The sequence below is a fragment of the Aphis gossypii genome, unplaced genomic scaffold, assembly GCF_020184175.1.
Source record: "Aphis gossypii isolate Hap1 unplaced genomic scaffold, ASM2018417v2 Contig00098, whole genome shotgun sequence".
Lineage (NCBI taxonomy): Eukaryota > Metazoa > Arthropoda > Insecta > Hemiptera > Aphididae > Aphis > Aphis gossypii.
Genome location: NW_026083015.1, coordinates 40,696 through 61,898, shown reverse-complemented (window position 1 = coordinate 61,898; position 21,203 = coordinate 40,696). Strand labels below are relative to the sequence as shown.

The following is a 21,203-nucleotide window of genomic DNA, read 5'->3' as shown; positions in this document are numbered from 1 at the left end:
TGGTTTGCTCCAGCTTGTTCCAACCATCCGTATACTCATAAAGGTAAACACCTTTACGAGTAACGAGTGGCAAGTCCACGGCATTAAAATGTTTAGCTGTTTCTCTAAGCTTTTCGAACCCTGGTGTTAATAAATTTTCCGAGAGTGTTGATAAACTTGAAGCCATAAATCTTAATGTGTCGATGAACCGTATTGAAAAGTTGTTGGAAACGTGTTTTGAAAATAAGATGAATTTTTCTTCACTGTTTGGTATTACAGAAATTCTTTTCACATCGAGACCGAGTTCAGTTACAATAAAATGTGCATCATAATATATATGAACTATAACTGTTATATATATAACAGAATACACTAGTGTTTTTCGATCAAATAGTCTCGTAAAACCCAACGACGTATTATTTAATTTGTAACACATTTTATACATATATGATTTATATAACTCACCTAAAGATGTGATTGTACGTTTTTCACCATATCTCCTCCTCGTCATAATTATCATGGAACTTTATTTTTTTATTGATATAATCTAAAATCTTATAACTATAGTCTATATTTAACGAATCTAAAATTAAACAGCTAATTTTTTTCTTTTTTCCTAATTCTAATTTTTTCTTATCTTCTAATTTTTCTCCTAATTTTAAATCTAAATTAAATATAATGCTACTTAAACTAATATTTACATTATTTACATTATTTAACTTATAAATATAAATCTTATATAATAACTCCTCCCAATAGTTTTTTCCTATGGAGGAGGAGTTACGAAAAAAAAAACACTTATTTAATAATTTATCTATCCAATTGTTATGATTTATTTGGAATATATAAAAATTACAAACTAAACTATTATCTAATAAATGAAGCTTCCATTGGGAATGCCCATCGTCGCAATGTAATTGATAGGCTTCTTCGAAGATTTCACGTAAGAAAAATTCGATATCGAAGCTCGAGTATTTGGTTATGTCCTCGATTAACCATTGCGGTCTACCAATAAACTTATTATTAATAAACTTATACCATCTTGAGTTTTTTACAAGATGGTATTTACTACAAAAATTTTTTTTCCTTAACCTACAATCAATTTAAACATAACGAATCTAGACTACAATCTTTACAAGTAACCTTAATTAATTCTTCGAATGAAGTATTTAAATAAAAATGGAATACTTCATAAACTAAAAAAAAAAAAAATAAAAAAAAATCTTAGATGTATTACATATAAAAAAAAAACTATAAAGGTACTTACGTGTCACGAGATCCATATTTAAAAGAAAAAAAAATGTACAGAAAATGTATGTAGAAATGTGCTGTTGCTTGTTGATCGACAAAAATACAACTAATTTCGAAAAACTCTGGTTTTCGAAATCTTAGGATACATTTGACTTAAAGGACCCAGGGTATATTATATGAATTAAATAGAGTCTAGACAGACGGATACTTACCTGTACTATTGTTTGTTAGTGATTTCTTTTTTTAGTGAGGTGTGTATTCAGACATGAACGTTTTAATTTAAATGTGTGACAATACGCAGTGACGATCTATGGTGGTCATCGAGGGATGAGGTAGATGAAATATACATTTTGTTTTGATTATACAAATATATTTAGTATAACTACAATATTCTAAACACATCTTATAGAATAATACTATTGTTTGTAATGCAGACAAGACTCTACATGCTTGTTATACTATAATTTTTCAAATGGTAATATGCCGGTAATATGTGATAACAACAGGGATAGATAGCGTATGATAATTCGTCTGACTATTGTTCACAGAATTTATATTTATTTTGGAATTTATACTTTTTATTTTCACTTACAAATATTTTGCTTACACAGGGTGCTTTGCATAAAAAATATAATATTCTGGGATAGAATCGAACCGGGATATGTACAAACGTAACCAAACATATATTACCCCGCTACTATTCTACCCCATTGACATGTATCATCAAAACTGATACATTTAAAGAAAAATTACACGGCCATATGAAAAACTTACTAGCCAAGCATTTACATGATGTGAGTACAATAATATGACAAAATAGTTCTGTGTATGATAACTGTTGAATATACATTAATATGACGTGTGTACGGTAATATGTGATAACAATAGGGATAGATAGCGTTATCTATTGAATATATGATAAAATCTTAGATCATATACTATGGATGGAGCCATTTCCCGATATATTGAAGCACATATAAACGACAAGTCTCTGACATAGATGTATGATGTGCGCATGCGCGAAGCAAACCGTCGCATATTTAGTTGCTGACCGCTGATTGATATTTAAAACATCGCGCGTGTTTCAAAATAAATATGCGACGGGTTTTTTCACGCATGTGTATATCAAGCATCAATGTCAGAGACTTATCGCTTATATGTGCTTCAAATTGAGTACACAGTCGAGATGGGCATGGCTCCATCCATAGTATATGATCTAAGGATAAAATAGTTTTGTGCATGATAACTGTTGAATATACATTAATATGTGTACGGTAATATAGTACGTGTACAATAATATGATAACCATGGCGATGGATGTGGTGGCGGGGGGGTGGTGGCGGGGTCGGCGGCGGCAGCGGGGGCGGGGGCGGGGGCGTCTCAGCTACGGCGGCGGCTCAGAAGCTCAGGTTCCAGAACTCTCATTTTACACCTACTGGCCATTAATCATTATACCTACCCCGAAACGAAGAGGTCAGACCAATGAGCGACCGTGAAATAGTCAAAGCTATGAAAGAGATACACCGGGTATTCGCGAAAAAACCAGAACTACGTGACGCATGCCTTGCGCAATTTAAACTAAGCATAAAATCTAAAAGCGACAATTTAAACTCCGCGTTTATACGAAATTATTCACGTAAGGATAATATCCAATGCGTGATCGTGCTATTTAGTGGATCAAGCGATAAACAAATATTAGATAAGTTAAACATTAACGAATACACTATGTTAAACATCATATGTTACGATACCACTAACACACAATGTTTTTATGTACAATTACAAAATTTGCGTACCTAGTCGAAACACACCAATTAATATGTAAAAAGAAACATAAGTTCACGTACGCGCATAACCCATGCACGGACGTAAAATATACGAAATACATTTTCGATTTCTTAATAAGGTTCTATAGGTACGGAAATTTAATAAAACGTTGCTAAAGATAAGAACTTGGATATATTTATAATAATCGGAATAAACATTTTTAATACTATCGATTATTTTGTTTTGTTTTATGTCCGGTTCGCGAAATTTGAAATCGTGTCACGGCGACTCGTTTAACTTGCCCCCTCTACCACTTTACAACGCCGACCAATCTACCATATTATCACAGTGCTATTATCATTTAATACATAGATAAAATATTTAATATCAATTATATTAATATAATTATATTTATTAATGATATAATATTATAATCATGAACATATATACTGTTTAATACTGTATAATACTGTTTAATTATAATATATTTAATTAATGTCAATAGACAATAATGTATTTTAAAAGTAACACTCACTTAGTCCACGTCAATAATGTTTTACAATAAATCAATTTAAAAATCACAACACTCACAACTCAATTAATTATATACATAAATAAACAAAAATATTCTAAATGTCATAGGTTAGGTTATTATTTGGTGTTATGTGTAGCTCCTAATATTTTATTTGTTTCTATACAATATGATAGTGAATGTGGCGTTTTTGGAGTTTTTGATGGCAATTGTTCTGGATTGAATGGTTTACGTTTAATTTGAGGTAAATTGATTGATTTTAATTTTTGTGTATAACCATGTTCTGACACACGTTTCCATTTAGGGTTTCTACTAGCAGCCAGATTTTTTCTTCCTCCAATTTGGGTTGTTCTTCTAGATCTAGAAGTGGGCTATGTTCCAATTTGTTTGTTACCAATCAATTTTGGTTTCTTGGAGTTTGGATTTAAGCCGGAATACTTCCCAAATGTTTGCATTGCAGAAGAAAGGCTTGCATGGGTTTTTACATTGTTTTGAAATGAATTCATAAATGATTTAATAGATGGTAAAAAATATTCTTTATCCGAATCAAATGCGCTTTTCATTTTTTCAAATGCATCATTAAAATCGTTCATTACTTGATTATAATTTTAACTAATATCCTGACTATCAGCAATGCATTGAATTTTATTATTTTCTGCGGTTTGTGTAATTGAACTAGTATGCGCATTTTCATTGACATTATTATTAGTGACACATTTTGTTTCATTATTTGCTGAACCATACCATCCATTTTTAATATCTGAATTTCCAGAAGCTATAATGTGTATTTTTTTTCTTATTTCTTCTGTTGTAGGTAAACAAAGATTTAAATCCATTTTTAAATTATTTTGAGTCATTGGACATAAACAGTTTCGGTCCTTTTTCGCTTCTACCAGCCAGTGCACCAGGTAATAATAAATTTTTCCATAATTCCAAACCTTCTGTAATTACAGACGTGGATTCACTAGTTAAAATTATTGTTCCTATAGGTAGACCTCCTACACAACTATTAGAGTATATCATGAATACTTTACAACCAAATCTATCAATGTTTCCAGAAGCATCTTTGAAGAGTATCTCTCCACATTCATCGAATCCATAGCTTATACATTTCATTAACGGTGTTTGTATAGCAATAGCAAAATTCTGATCTTCAAGTACCTTTATTGCCGCCATATCCGAGTTACATTCTATATTGTACTCCTCGACTGCTTCTTTAAGAGATGTCATCATATGTTCGCCGTGTGAATAACCAAAATGTTTTTTAAAAGATTTATAATAAAGATAATATACCCATTGTGGATCTAGAATTTCTCCACGATCACCTGCATATATTTAATAACTGTTACCTTTTTCGTTTCTCAATTGTGATTTAAATGTAAATAATACCTTTGACGGTGTTTTTCCTTCTTCGAATAATCTAAGAAACTTGGTTTCAACGTCATTGGTAGGTTTTCTATGCTTTAGAACTTCAGCTCTTAAAATTTCATGATTATGCATATGTTTTAACTGAACTTCAGCCTTTGTAGTCAAATTATTAGATGACACATCTTCTTCACTGCTTAACCTTTTCAGTGCCCATGACGCACCGGTGCGTTATTACAAAACACCATCCATACGCCCATGACGCACCCGTGCGTTTCATATGATTGTTCACTATATAATATTGATAAGAACATTTGAATGGTACTGCCATCTAGTGCTCGTCTTTGCGAATTCAGTGGTTTTTTTTTTTTTTTTTTTATCACAATATTCAAAGAAGTTATGAGAAGATAATCATATTTTTCTTATCAGGGGTTCTCAAAATTTTGTTTTTCTAAAAGATGTTTGCTTATTATTTATACTAAAAAACGATATTGTAATTTAGGAAACCCTGGTTCATCAACATATATTAGCTAATTACTTAGAAATTAATTGGTGAATATTTTTTTTTTTTTTATGGAACTAGTTTATTCAGTGAGTATAAAATTATCAAATGGGTTGAAGATAAAAAAAAAAATAAAAAAAACCTGGGCCTGTGGTGGTGCCATTGCAAAATGTGTCTGGGCACTGAAAAGGTTAATAAAATAAAAATATAAAGTAATAAATGCATACATTAGTTAATTTAACTTACTTATTAGGAAATTTGGACCATAATTATTCATCCTTGACTATTTGTATTCCTTATGTAGCTTTACAATTGAAATGTTTTTGACTTGAATTTGAGTTTATTTTTGGTCTGGTATTATGGTGACAACAGTATCGTTTCTATTAAAAATTACCTACATAGTAGTTTAATTATATCTATGAATCAATCATTCATTAAATATAAATTACCTTTAAAATAATCTCAGAAGAATTTGGTTTTCGCATATTTGTAGCTAAGTAAGTAATTTTATTTTGATCTCGCATGGCCATTATAAAAGGAACAACATCATCAACTCCAAATTCATGTATAAAAAATTTTGCTATAAAGGTTTTTTCTCCTAAGCTCGTGTACTATATTACTGAATATTTGTAACCGGTGGAAATTTGACTCTAAACCATATTTAACTTGTTTAATTTTTGTTATTTTATTAATTGTGTAACGTCACGGAATTTTGTGCCTCTTACGTTATTATTAAATTATTATTATTCTCTATAAACGCGCGATATTATTATTTTATCTGATATTGTTATGTAATATCTGTTCCCCGACCACCACACAAGCAGTGTCCATCGCGTCGCTATCGCGGACGCTGGCATGGGCTGACAGGGCAACCTGTGCCCTACAAACTAAATAATTGTAATTGTACACACGATGCGACGACACTGACCTACCCTCTCCAGTTAACGAAATTAAGAAAACAGTCTACGATCAACATCACGGCGGTAGACTAAAAAACTTTTTTCCACGACCGTCGGCCTGAGCTGACATCTCTACTCACGGTTACGGAAGTTTTTTTTAACGTGCAACCTATATCATTCATTTTCGCCGGTTCATTGTATCATTTTTGCCAACGGACGACATCCACAACATGATGGGCTAAACACAACACGTGGGCCCGTGGCGGGCGAAACTGCCGAACAACAGCGTGGGAACTCCGCCGTAGCATCGTCGTCGTCGTTTGTAATGTAGACTCCCCCCTTGGCCCCCCTGTTTTCAACAATGTAATGATCACTGTCCTTTTTTTTCTTTACTGTTTCTTTATTATTTCTCCGGGTTTTCTCTTATAATTATGGTTAAAATATCATATATTCTTTTTCGTACGGACATGTGGGCAGGGGCGTCCCTAGACAGTTTTCAAGGGGGGGGGCGAACCTATTTTTTAAATCGATATATTATACCTACGGTAGGTATTAATAAAAATATTAAATAAATAAATACAATTATACAATGCAATATTATATTATACATATTAATAATAATAATAATAAAAAGTACAGTAAGTATACAATAAAATCTATTTTTCGTTTTTTTTTGCAAACCGGTCAATTATATTATTTACGTCTACATCTACATTTCTATGCACATGCATTAATGCCAGTCCAGTCAATCTGATTTGCCCCATTTGGCTCCTTAACCATGTTTTTAATCTAAAAATCATGAAATAAATAGCAAGCCATAAGGTGAAAGCAAACTAATGACTACCGCATTATGGCATTATTCAAATATATTTATAGTGTAAGCAAACGCAAGTAAGCAAAATTAAGCTTAAAATATACATAAGCATAAGCATTGTTTTAAAACAAAAGAACAATGGTATTGCTGTGAAATAAAATGTTATTAAAATTGTAATAATAAATTATAATATACAACCTGCGAAGTGTTGAAAAGCTTCTCTCAGCAGAAGCGACACTTACAGGAAGTGTTCCTAATATTAATAAAAGCTCTCTTATAAGCGGAAAAAATTAAGCAGCATGACATTGTTCAATAGACTGAAAAACATCTTTCGGAGGATTTTCACCTACAGAAATAAATTGTGATTTAAGTAACTAGTTAATTTAGCAATTAAAAAAAATAGTTGACTATAATACTTGAAACCCATTTTGATTTCCACAGCTCTAACTCTCCTTTGAATGTAATTTGATTTATTTCCAAATATGAAAAGTTTTCAGTTATTGAATTTATTAATTTATCACACATTTCTGGAGACATGTTGATAATTGAAATTGGTACTAATTTCATGAGCAAAAGTATAGTACTATTTTTCTTGCTGCGGAATTTCATGCGTAGATCTTCCAGGACATTGTCAAGGATTGGTATATACAAAACTCTTCTATAGTACTCCTCAGGATTACTAGCTGGAGTGTTAGATCGATTAGTTTGACGTTTAGCTGTGCGTGGTACTGTTATATTAATTTCTAATTTTGTCATAATAATCTTACATTTTTCAAATAATCCTATAAAATTTGATTCACTATTTAACCGTTTGTCTTCTAAATTTTTTATGATTAAATCTATGCAGTTTTCAGCACTACAAATATCTTGGGTTGTCCCTTGTAATATTTTGCTTGCTGCTGCTGTTACACTTAGTATTTCTGTCATTGTATACAAAGTTAATACAAAGTCACAGGTACAAATTGATAAGAGTAATGTTTTTACTTTTGATGATGACAACACGTCATTCCATTCAGAAATACATACTAAACTATTAATTATTTCAACCAGATTTATTTGAAATTCAAAAATACTTTCATGTCGCTCAACCCACCTAGTGTCGCATAACCCAGTTATAGAGCGCTTACATCCTTTAAGATTTTTTTTAAAAATAAAATTTCTTTTTGACGACATATTAAAAAATGACAATATTTCTCTTATTATACTCATATTATTTCTGACTAACTGGACATTTGAGGATTTAGAAATACTTAAATTTAGGGCGTGGTTGGAACATGGACTAAAAATTGCATTTTCACAACTGGTTTGGACGCATTGGATAGCTCCGTGAACAACTGATGTCATGACTGAACACTCATCTGTTCCAATGCCAACACATTTACTTAAATCTAGTGACATACTTTGCATAGTAGATACAACAATGTTTCCTAAGACTTCACCTGTTAATTTTGGCTCTATGTATGATTTTTCATGTTCAGCTGTATCTAATTCTACAATATTTTTTTCATTATGAAATGCATAATCGTGACAATTTATAAAACCTACAAATTGTTCATGGACATTGTTTTTATTGTCTATATATCTCAATATTAAACTTAATTGAGAAACATGAGAAACATCAGTAGTTTCATCAAAAACTACACTGTAGTATTTAACATGTTTTACATCATTTAAAATGCTAGTCAATATCTCATCTTTAATGCAATCAATAATATTTTCCTGAGTTGTGTGTGAAATATATGTCGCTTTTGAGTTACATGTTTTTAAATGTTTTTCTAAAATAGTATCACCGATGCTACACGTATTTTAATAATTCTCTGAAATTACCCTCATTAATAACAGATGAACTTGTAGTAGAAATATTTAATACGCCTTGGTCTCTATGCCCTCTTAAGCTATATTTTGACGCCCCGAGAAATAAATGGACTCAATAATGGGTCTGAGACGTTCACGGTTTTCAGTCACAGTTTTCATTCTATTAGAATTCAAAATATTTACTATTTCATTTTGTGGGTTTTTAAATGTATTCAAAAATTCAATTGCAACTTGTACAGCATTTTTATGATACAAATTATTACTGTGTACACTAAAATCTCCATCTACACCCATAATTTGTATATATATACCCATAATGTTGTATACTTATCGTTGTACTGTATTGTATTTCGTTTCTAATAAACGATGCTACCAGGGAGGCAGTAATGGGGAAACCTACTTCCCTCCCTGGCCGGCGATTCACACACAAAAAAAAAAAAAAAAAAGGTAAATCAACGTTTTAAAAACTTTGGTGCATATCGCACAACGCTCAATTTCACCTAATACCCGAAACAGCATACTTTAAAATTAGAAAAAAGTAATAAAATAATAAATAGGTATCAATACACTTTTAATACGTTTATTATGTATAATTTATATTTATATTTTAGAAATATCCAAACTCCGGTTCAGACTCTACTTCCTCAGAATCTGACGACTCTGTCGATAGTTCTTCACTATCAACTATTTCCGGTGTAGTTGGGTTGTACAACAATGAAACCAACCGGAAAAACTCATTTAGCGGGTTCAAATTCAAATTTCGGCAAGACTTCAAAAACATGTGTTTGGCTAAATATCCGGCGTAAAAATGTTTTTTCCGGGAGTACTGGCTTAAAGATGCCTTAGCATGACGCCACATCCCCTCGATATTATTCGTGTGCGCCCCAGTGTCGGGATTTTTAAATTCAATTGAATGGTTAACCCGTAAATGTTCATAACCCTCATCTTTTAAACAGTCGTAACTCTAAAATTGAAAATTCATAATTAATATCAATGAATAAAAGAATATGAATAAACAAGACCACGTACTTTCCAACAATCACTAATGATTAATGTACCGGGCAAAATCCACTCTTTTATTACTGTCAGTAATGTCTCCTTATCACGACGTTCAACGGGTACTAAAGAACATTTGCCTGTTATCCGCTCTACTCCACCAAAAACCCACTGCCCCTCTACTCGATGACCCCTATAATATTTACGTCTACCAAATTTCGATTCATCGATTTCGACCACTTTTCCAACACCACCTTCGTAATAAATAAAGTAAATAATTAAAAAAATTATTTTCACTTTTAATAAAATAAAAACGAAAATTACCAATTTTTTCATGCCGTAATATCATTCCATCGAAGACAACTTCCCGATGGAAAGACGCCCAATCAACAGCTGATTGTTGTGCAATTTCAATTTGTTTTCTTATAAAAGAAAGAGACACATTCTCGGTCCACAGATAAGAAAATATAACTATTTGATAAATCGACAAGTGCGATTTATTGAAGAACGTGTCTTTTCTTATGGATTGCTTAAAATCACACCGAATTTTTTTGCGATTATTCGTTATAGACCACTGTCTACAACGCCAAACAAATCCATCGGCGTAATCTCCGTGAGGGCACAATTTAGCAAAATGGCCGTTTTTGCATTTGAGGCTGTTATTTTTTGGTATAAGACCCCACAATTGAAGCTGTTCAATAATTGGCATTGACAACGGTCCATCCTCACGACACTCAAATAATTTAAATAATTTAATAACTGACCACGTCATTATTAAATAAAAACAAACTTAAAATGTATAAAACGTACGAACTAGTGTGTTACGAATACTGCATTAGAAACAGTTATGAACCAAAATTAAATATAAGGTATTACATATTATCTACGATTAGGTTAGTTTATCTATAATCATATAAATTTAACTACCACATACGGAGATTTGTACGTTCGATAACGAAAATCATATTAACTGTGAAATACCTAAACACAAACGAAAATATACCTCGTTTTACTATGTAACACCAACCCGTATAGAGAGCACGCTTAAAAAATGCATTTTTGTTGCACCGACAACTGCACTCGCTCGGACATTTAAAAACGAAAATAGGTAACAGGGACAATGGAAAATTCCTGAAATGAACAAAGATTTCAGGTGTATCGGCACTCTGATTTAACTTTTTAAATAATAACAAATATTTAAAATCGTTTGAGGATAAATCGTTATCGTTACGCTATTTCGTAAAAATTTAAAATTCAAACGCGCTTAATATTTTTCCTATAATAATGCTTCGAGTTTTCTCTATAGATACTTGAAGGAAAACTTATGGAAAACTAAGTGTTGTATTTTTAATCCTTAGTTATTAACACAAAAAATTTTATGATTTTTCAACTTCAAAATTACTTGCAAATTTTCGCGTTTTCGACAGATTTTGTAAAAAATTGAACTATAAACGCTTATAAAAAAAATGTGACTAAAATTTTTAATTTTTTTTAGCTACAATAAGAACAACTCATAAGGAACCTTGTATTAATTTTTCAAGTGTTTTTGGTAATCCAAAATTTTTTTATCGACACTACAAAAAAAAATTCTCATAAAAATCGAAAATTTCTATCGTCTATAGATAACTCAAAAAAGTCAAATTTTTTTGAAAATTAAACTGTATATAGATAACACTGACATAAACCTTTGGTGAAAATTTCAAGTATTTACAGTGATTAGTTTTTATTTACAACCATATGGAAAAGTCGATTTGGTCAAAAACTGGTTTTGCGTAAAAATTCCCGTTTTTCTGTTACTTTTTTAGGGTTTATTCTGACGCTTTTGAAAACTATTGGAAATTTTTTACTTTTGACCCCCCAAAGTACCAACTAGATTCACCTTCCTATCAGGAACAGGGTCCACCTTTTTAAAATCGTAGCACTTTTACTGCTCCAAAACGTGGTGACAGACACAAAAAAAAAAAAAAAACACACATCATTGTAAAATCAATACATTCATCACTTCGTTCAGAATCTAAAAATAATACCTACTAAATAGATAGGTAGGTACGAGATACCTACTACCTATATGGAAATATCGATGGTTGTAGATATAGGTGCCTTATAATAATCATATTGAAATTGAAGGGCTTGGAAAAACAACAAGGTTAATCCATTTTTTGAAATTGTTCAGGGCTGATAAAAAAACCGTTTTATTCCATGATTAATGGATACTAAAACTATTACAGTTAAATGTTTCTATTATTAACATGATGAAAAATAATACCGTGGACTTAGAATTTAGTTAACTTTTTTTTACAAAAGCCCTTCAATTACCAGAGCTAATTCATATGGTGGCCAACAAAAGTTGGGTTTATAGTACAGTCATAGGCGTGCTCACGTAAACATAAGAATCGAATTTAGGGTGAGTAGTTTATGAGTTATACGTATTTAAAGTTTAGTTGCGCGGAGTGGAGTGGTACGTGGTTACCCCGCAAAATGTTTGTCCACTACTCCGCTTGTCTAAATTAATTAATTAAATAAAAATATTTGAGAAATACCAATGTTCTCTATAAAAAGTAATCAATTTATTTTATAAAACATATATAACCTGTAGTAAGTTGATCTTAAGGTAATTATATAAAGACATTTTAAATGATCTGGACTCAACAATAACAGACCTCCTACAACGATAAGTACAATTAATGACATGGCTTATTTATTTTTCGTAAGTGGACAAGTAGAAAATTTAATATAAAATGTTTACAATATACTTATGGATAAGCTCCAATGTGTTGTTGAACATATCCATCATTTCGATAACCAGTCCTCTTCAAAAACAACAATAGATTACCGTTTCTGTTCAGTTGCTGTACAGATTCTGCAAAAGTCCTTGTTGTACTTTCTCTTTCAGATCTGGAAGGGCCATCTTTTATCTAAAAAAATAAATACATACAGTTCAAATTATTCAACCACAATTAAAACAGCAATTATGTTTATTCAAACAATTATGGTGAGGTTATTGATGGTTATTGATGCTCCGTTGAAATTTTACAAATAACTGATTTTCTACAATAGCCAGTTTTTCGTTTAAAATATAATTATTTATTATTAAAAATATAATATTGTTGACAATAATGATAATTTAAAACAATTATTTGCCGTGCTAAAGATACTTTTTAACAAAATTTAACAAAAAGCAAGGTGACAGGTACACCATTAACAAAGCACAAACATTCACCACACAACAGTGGGGTAGCCAAAGGGGGGCTAAAGGGGCTATAACCTTTCCCCATTGGCTGTATATTTTTCCTATTGTTTTGAAATATTTAAACTTAAATAATGAACATTTTCTTAAAAATTTTACTAATATATTTCTTGTTATTAGTTGTATACTTGTATAATAGAATATTTGAGTTAAAAAAGTATTATTAAAAGTGTCTATTAATTTTTTTTTTTTTTGTTTTTGATTTTCAATAACTCAAGTTAAAAGTGTTTAGCCCTCCCCATAAAAAATCCTGGCTACGCCTCTGTCACACAACTCCTATTTAAGCTAATCTCTATAATGGTATTAATTAAATTGTATACCAGGTTAAGCTAGTAAAAGTAATAATAAATAGGTAGAGCAAATAGAAAAAAATATTTATTAAATTTAAATTTTATTTAAATATAAATATTGTTGAAACTTACTAATTTTGTCCTTAAGAATTTATGTTACACTGTTGATTATGTTAAACATACAATACCTAACAATAACATAAACATAAAAAACATAACACAATTATTTTAGTTAAAACACATACATAATTTAGATTATCAAAATAGAAATTAATTATTAATATTATTTTCAGTGTCTTCCACAGTTAATAATTTATGAATAATTAATTAAGAAAAGTTTTAAGTTATTTGATCCAACTTACCAAAAATTAGCAATATTTCACATTCTTCCAGCACAAATGACATGAAATTTTCAATTTTCTAACAGAATAACTGCAGTACATGTATAGATATGTATGATATTAACACACATTCACTGTTTTATTTGCCTGATAAGTGCATTTATAATAATCCCATTTTTTCAGAATGAATAGGCTTGACCAATAAATAAAATATTCATTAAAATATGTGTAACAGTTTAATACAAAAGACAAAAGTTATGGTTAAGTTAAGTATTACAGGATGAGTCTCCAAAATAGCCATCACCAACTAATGACCATCACAAACAAGGTTCATAGTTTTTACTGCATTCAATATACTTGGAAGATTTTCGTAAGCAGCATTCAGTATTTTCAAATCTGTAGTTATAGAAAATTAGAATATTTTAAACCTTGTAACAATCAATCTGCAGAATTGTGAAATGCCTAAACAATATAATAACAATATGAATTAATATACCTATATAGCAATGTTGGTTAATACATTTTAAAGAATATAAGTAAAAAGATAATCAGCAACAGAGCATAAAAAAACATTTTTGATTTAAAATAATAGAATGACAATGTATCTAATGTTTAAGGTTATGCTAAGGTCATTATATAAGTTAAGAGGGTTAATTTTAAATTAAATACCTAATGGAAATTGAAAGTGTGTTATTACTTATTTGTAACATGTAAACTGTAAAGTATTATATTATTTATATTGTAAGAATAAGGAAATTATTAACTTTATAAGTATAATGATATATAAGCTGTTTATGTACAAAATATAAATACCTAAATAATTATGTTGAAAATTTTTTTATAAAAATGTAGTATTTGGGTCTATAGTTATGTCAATGAGTAAAAACTTAAATGTAGGTAGTACTTCCTAGTCGAAAAAATGATTAATTAGTATAGTTCACATGCTATGAATAAATATTTTAAATCTAATAAGTATTAAGGTGTAATCAGTGTTGGGAATTATCTAGATAATTTTATCTAGATAAATTATCTAGATAATATTATTCATTTAATTATCTTATCTAGATAAAAAAATGAGTGTGTAGGGACAATTATGTATCTTGGCAACACTGTATGTTTTGTACTCAGTTTTGTCTTTTGTCGGCGTCCGCGTTTTTTGTATCGTTACTACTTATTAATTTTAATATAATGTTTTCTAATATTTAATTACAAAAGTGTTTCTATAATAAAATCATTTTTATTAATATTTATTATTTAGTTAATATTGTCTACAACACTATAATTGGTGACCTCGGCAAAGAACATTATGGCAAACGAAAATACGAACGCCGACACAAACAATTCGTTACCCCCGAACGACTATCCAGCCTTTGCGACCGTTAATCGTGTTACTGTCAAAGTGCCGCCATTTTGGAAGAGCGACCCGGCAATATGGTTTGCACAGGTAGAGGCACAATTCCATTTAGGTGGAATTACGAACGATTTGACAAAATATAACCATATAGTAGGTGCAGTTGACACTGAAATATTATCACAGGTGTCTGACATCATTCAAAAAACCCCGGATACCGACAGATATAATACTTTGAAAAATCGACTCATCGAATTATTTACCGATAGTCAAGAATCAAAATTACGCAGACTTCTAGGAGACATGCGTTTAGGCGATAAGAGACCGTCAATGCTGCTAAACGAAATGCAAAGACTGGGAGGAATGGCATGTAGCACGCAACTACTCAAAACCTTATGGTTACAACAACTACCGGTAACTACACAATCTTGTCTAACAATGAGTACTGGGACAATTGAAGAGCTTGCCAGACTTGCCGACAAGATTTCTGAGATCGACCAACAACGAATGATTGTTAATACAGTTTGAGTCAACAACAGAGATATTAAAAACATTAGTAAAAGAAGTGAACGAATTAAAAATCGCCGCCAACCGAAACGACAACCGATCCCGTTCATTAAACACAAGTAAAACATCGCGATCACGTTCAGTTTCACGCGCAAGATATGGAAGATGGAGGATGGGCGAAAACGGTTATTGTTTTTACCATGATAATTTTGGTAAAAAAGCCAGGAAGTGTGTAGATCCTTGTGAGTATACTACCTCTAAAGGTAATCAACACGAGGGAAACTGATAGACCGATCCAAGACGGCAGCCTCGGATATCGGTTTAAAAAGCTGCCAAACCACACAACAATCAAATCACAATCTAACAAACAGCAAAAGGCTTATGATCAAGGACAACGATTCTCATATACAATTTTTAATTGATACAGGATCTGATGTTTCCATATTGCCTTGTAAACACAAAAATAAACAAACTAATAATCTTAAATTATTTGCAGCAAACAACACAACAATAAATACCTATGGTGAACGAACATTAACAATTAATCTTATCCTTCGACGTTTATTTCAGTGGTCTTTTATATTAGCTGACACTGAAAAGGCAATTATAGGTGCTGATTTTTTACACAAATTCAACCTTTTAGTTGATATTCGCAATCATAGATTAATTGACAATACTACCAAGTTATCAACAATAGGTATACAATCAAATGCAGTTGTATGTTCAATTAGAACATATGCTGACAATCATAACTTTGCTGACATTTTACATGAGTTTCCTACACTGACTATACCACAAGCATATACAGCTACAGCCACACATCAAACATCACATTTTATTGAAACACAAGGCCCCCCTGTATTTGAAAAACCTATAAGGCTATCCCCAGACAAACTATTGGCAGCTAAGAAGCAATTCCAGAATATGATGAATTTGGGAATTTGCAGACCATCCAATAGTCCTTGGGCATCACCATTACAAATGGTACAAAAGAGTAACCAAGAATGGAGACCCTGCGGTGATTATAGACGCTTAAATGGTATTACCACACCGGATCGTTATCCTATTCCACATGTTCAAGACTTCAATCACTTACTTGCTGGTAAGAAAATATTTTCTACTCTAGATTTAGAGCGTGCTTATCACCAAATACCTGTGAATGCTGACGACATACAAAAGACAGCAATAACAACACCTTTTGTTCTATTTGAATTTGTGCGAATGCCATTTGGGCTCAAAAACGCAGCCCAAACATTCCAACGTTTTGTGAACGAAGTTTTTATGGGTTTTGAATTCTGCTTTGTATACATAGATGACATCCTAATAGCATCAGACAATTTGGAACAACATAAGGTACATTTACGAAAGGTATTTGAACAACTTTCTAAATTTAATTTAAATATTAATGTTCAAAAAAGTGTTTTTGGCCAAAATAAGGTGCGTTTCCTAGGGTTTGACATTACTATGGACGGTACTACACCTGCAGCAGAAAGGGTAAAAGCAATTCAAGAATATGATAGACCAAAGACCGTCAAGGAGCTTCGACGATTTTTGGGCATGTTAAATTTTTACCGTCGTTTCTTACCAAATGCAGCCAAAAATCAAGTGGTACTGAACGATTATTTAAAACAATCCAAGAAAAATGATAAGACAACAATTAATTGGAGTAAAGAAGCTATTCAATCATTTTTATTATGTAAAGATAATCTAATTAATGCAGCAACATTAACACACCCACGTACCAATTCTACCATTGCATTAGTAGTTGATGCATCAAATTATGCAATTGGAGGAGTACTTCAACAGAAAGAAGATGATGAAAATAATTGGAGACCAATATCATATTTTTCAAAAAAACTTTCAGATACACAACAAAAATATAGCACTTATGATAGAGAGTTACTTTCTATATATTTGGGTGTTAAACAGTTCAGACATTTGTTAGAAGGTAGACCTTTTACAATATTTACAGACCACAAACCTCTTATATTTTCATTTTGTCAAAAGAACAATAAAGCAACACCTAGACAAGTGCGTCAACTAGATTTTATTGGACAATTCACCACTGATATTCAATACATTAATGGAAAAAGTAATATTCCAGCTGATTTTTTATCTAGAATTGAAGCAGTTGAATTTCCAGGTTCAATAGATTATAATAAATTACAAGAACATCAAGGAGCAGATGAACAACTCAAACACCTACTTGAAGCAGATAGCACTACCAATTTGAAATTAAAAAAATTGAAATACGGATCTGGAACATCATTTATTTATTGTGATACTTCAACAAATAATGTCCGACCATACATACCTATAAATTTCAGGCGTACAATATTTAAATCTGTACATGAACTAGCACACCCAGGACAAAGGGGCACAACTAAAATGGTAACAGAACGTTTTGTTTGGCCGGGAATCAAAAAAGATTGTACGAAATGGGCAAAACAGTGCATTCAGTGCCAACAAGCAAAGATCTCACGACACACAAAGAGTCCAGTGCAACATTTTGACATACCGGATGCATGTTTTCAACAAGTCCATATAGACATAATCGGTCCGCTTCCGCCAGTAAAGGGTAATACATACTGTCTTACTTGTATCGACAGATATACATCATGGCCAGAAGTCTACCCAATACCAGACGTAAAAGCAGAAACGATTGCAGAAGCATTCTACTCTGGTTGGGTTGCTCGCTTTGGGGCACCTGAAAAAATTGTTACAGATCAAGGCAGACAATTTGAGAGTAAGCTATTTGCATCACTGACAAATCTTTTGGGAATTTATAGAATCAGGACAACGCCTTACCATCCTCAATCAAATGGAAAAATTGAACGATTCCATAGAACTCTCAAACAATCCATAAAGGCACATGCAAAATCTGATTGGGTAGCAGTACTTACACCAGTACTATTAGGATTACGGTGTGCAATAAAAGATACTAACGTGTCAGCCGCATACTTAGTATATGGTACATCACTACGGATTTCAGGTGAATTTTTCACAAGTAACATCAATACACCTGATGAAGATACGTTCGTGTCACATTTAAAACAAAAATTTGAGAAAATCAAACCTGTAGACGTTTCACACAAATCTACAAGGAGCACATTTGTATCAACAGAACTACAAAAAACATCTCATGTCTTCGTTCGAGTTGATGCAGTGAAGAAACCCCTCCAGATGCCCTATGATGGTCCATTTATGGTATTAGAACGGATGGACAAGTATTACAAAGTGGATATTAAAGGTAAGCCGACAGTCATATCCATTGATCGTTTGAAACCTGCATTCATGGCGTATGAAGATGATACTCAGCACGATCATTCCTATGCTATGGAAATAGTTAACCAGAATAAGAAGAGTAAGCTTACTGTGTCATTCCAAATATAATAAAATTTATAATTTTCGTGTTATGTTATAACTTATAATCAAAATATTGTTTCATTTGTATGTATATATTTTTTTTTATTATTTATCAGATTATTATCATTATCATGTTAAAACTTTATCAACCATGTTATCCTACGACTCCGTCTCTGGACGGGGAGTACTGTAGGGACAATTATGTATCTTGGCAACACTGTATGTTTTGTACTCAGTTTTGTCTTTTGTCGGCGTCCGCGTTTTTTGTATCGTTACTACTTATTAATTTTAATATAATGTTTTCTAATATTTAATTACAAAAGTGTTTCTATAATAAAATCATTTTTATTAATATTTATTATTTAGTTAATATTGTCTACAACACTATAAGTGGTTATATATCTTATCTAGATGAATTTAATGGTTATCTGTGTCAATTTATCTAAATAAAATATACTTAAATTAATAATTTTTAAAAATTTTAAATTCTAGGGTAACTATATATATACTGAGTTCCACGTAATTAATATTGCATTATTAATAATGAAATAAAATTGTATTAATAATTTTATAATTTGAGATTTTAATTTTAATTTTTTGATTTTATATTCCAATTATTAAAATGATAATATTATATAACTAAAATTAGTTTGCTTTCGTGTAACTGGCGGGCCTTATCTGGCGATAACCGGGTAACTTCATGCCGGCATGCCGCACAACAGAAATAACCATATTATTTATAAATAGTTTTTAGTCGTTAGTACTGAATAGTAAAAGTAACCCAACAACTGCATTTATTACGAATGGTAATGAAAATTATATGATAATATAATATTTGTTATTAATTTTTATCAGTAAAATTTTTCTAAATCGTAAATTACGTATTATTATATAAAATAATTTAAATATTTTAATACTATTCCACAATTTCTGTGTCTATCGTCGGTAGAAGTTAGATGGATCATTATGATATTATTGTTATATCGTTGTTGTATCTGTTGTAATCATCACATATACAACATTTTTCACGTGCACTGGTTGCGTGCTCCGAGTTGTTTTTCGTATATTGTTCTATAATTACATATTAATCAGTTTGTGATAGTAAAGTGATGAATATCCTTGTATATTTAACTATGGTAGTTGACGACTGACGAGTTACCTTTAAGTGTGACGATTTACATAGTTATATTTGAAATGACAAATATTTAAATAAAGAAAACACGAGGACAATACCATAGATGAATCTGAAATAGACAATGGAGATAATGTCGCTGGACCGTTTCAATCAAGTGAAATGGAATCTACCGAAAATAAAGTACAAAATTACTTGCTAGATGGCAAATATTACAAAATCATATCTGTCGAAGGAACAAAAATATTTGCTACTTGTCATTTGTGCTCGAAGAAAATTATTGCTTATTACAACTCTACTGGAAACTTATTAAGTCACTATAAAGTAAGTATTATAATATGCCATACATAAGGGACTAGGTGAAAAGTCAATGTTTTAACTTTTAGGTAGTTACATAAATTTCTTGGAATAATATACCCTACAAGTCCCTACTACCTAGTAGCTATTCATATTTGTTTTTCAAACCATATTAATATATATTTTTTAATTGGCAATTTTGAAGAGATGGGTATAAAAATAATGTAGGACATAGGTATTAGGTACCTCATATCTAATACAAAAAAAAATAATTCTTCTTACCTAGCTACTTTTTAAGAAATACTTACTGTTTTGCCAATTTATAAATCTATTTTTCTTATAAAAAAAGCTTTGTTAACTGGTTTTTCACTGTAATTCTGAAATTAAATTCTATAAATTAAATTAATTTTTACTTTTACTACCATTTACATTAATTTTGTTCTTAAAATCGTTATTTTAGTAAATTAATACTAGTTTACAACAGGTAGGGTTAAACCAACCTCATACCCACCTACACACTAACATTTCAATATAAGTTATATATTGAAATTTAAAACCCATACATAAAATAAAGATATATAATAAATTATCTATCTTACTTTAAATTGATAGTTATTTCCATAAGCTAATATTGCCAAACCCTGAGAGCATACTTAAACCTAATATAATTTTAATATTTTTTCTGTGACTAGTGATAACTCACCTGACACCTACCATTTTTTAAAGAGAAGTAGGTATATTGTGTATGGCGA

The 21,203-nt window shown here is 30.9% G+C and overlaps 2 protein-coding genes and 1 long non-coding RNA gene across 4 annotated transcripts; 2 read left to right on the top strand and 1 right to left on the bottom strand.

Moving 5' to 3' along the window:
- The first annotated feature begins 3,571 nt into the window (after positions 1-3,571).
- LOC126553225 (uncharacterized) lies at positions 3,572-5,095 on the top strand. Of its 2 annotated transcripts, XR_007606455.1 has the most exons (4): positions 3,572-3,773; positions 3,834-4,052; positions 4,344-4,437; positions 4,519-5,095. It is a non-coding gene; the product is annotated as an uncharacterized LOC126553225 (long non-coding RNA). The 2 variants fall into 2 exon arrangements; XR_007606454.1 differs by having other exon boundaries at positions 4,344-5,095.
- A 4,436-nt stretch (positions 5,096-9,531) lies between these two features.
- LOC126553210 (uncharacterized) lies at positions 9,532-10,256 on the bottom strand. The gene is made up of 2 exons (XM_050208371.1): positions 9,954-10,256; positions 9,532-9,888 (listed from the first exon to the last, which is right to left on the bottom strand). The coding sequence occupies exons 1-2, from the start codon at positions 10,254-10,256 to the stop codon at positions 9,532-9,534; spliced, it is 660 nt and encodes a 219-aa protein (XP_050064328.1).
- A 4,848-nt stretch (positions 10,257-15,104) lies between these two features.
- LOC126553209 (uncharacterized) lies at positions 15,105-15,677 on the top strand. Its single transcript, XM_050208370.1, has one exon. The coding sequence runs from the start codon at positions 15,105-15,107 to the stop codon at positions 15,675-15,677; it is 573 nt and encodes a 190-aa protein (XP_050064327.1).
- The last annotated feature ends 5,526 nt before the right edge of the window (positions 15,678-21,203 follow it).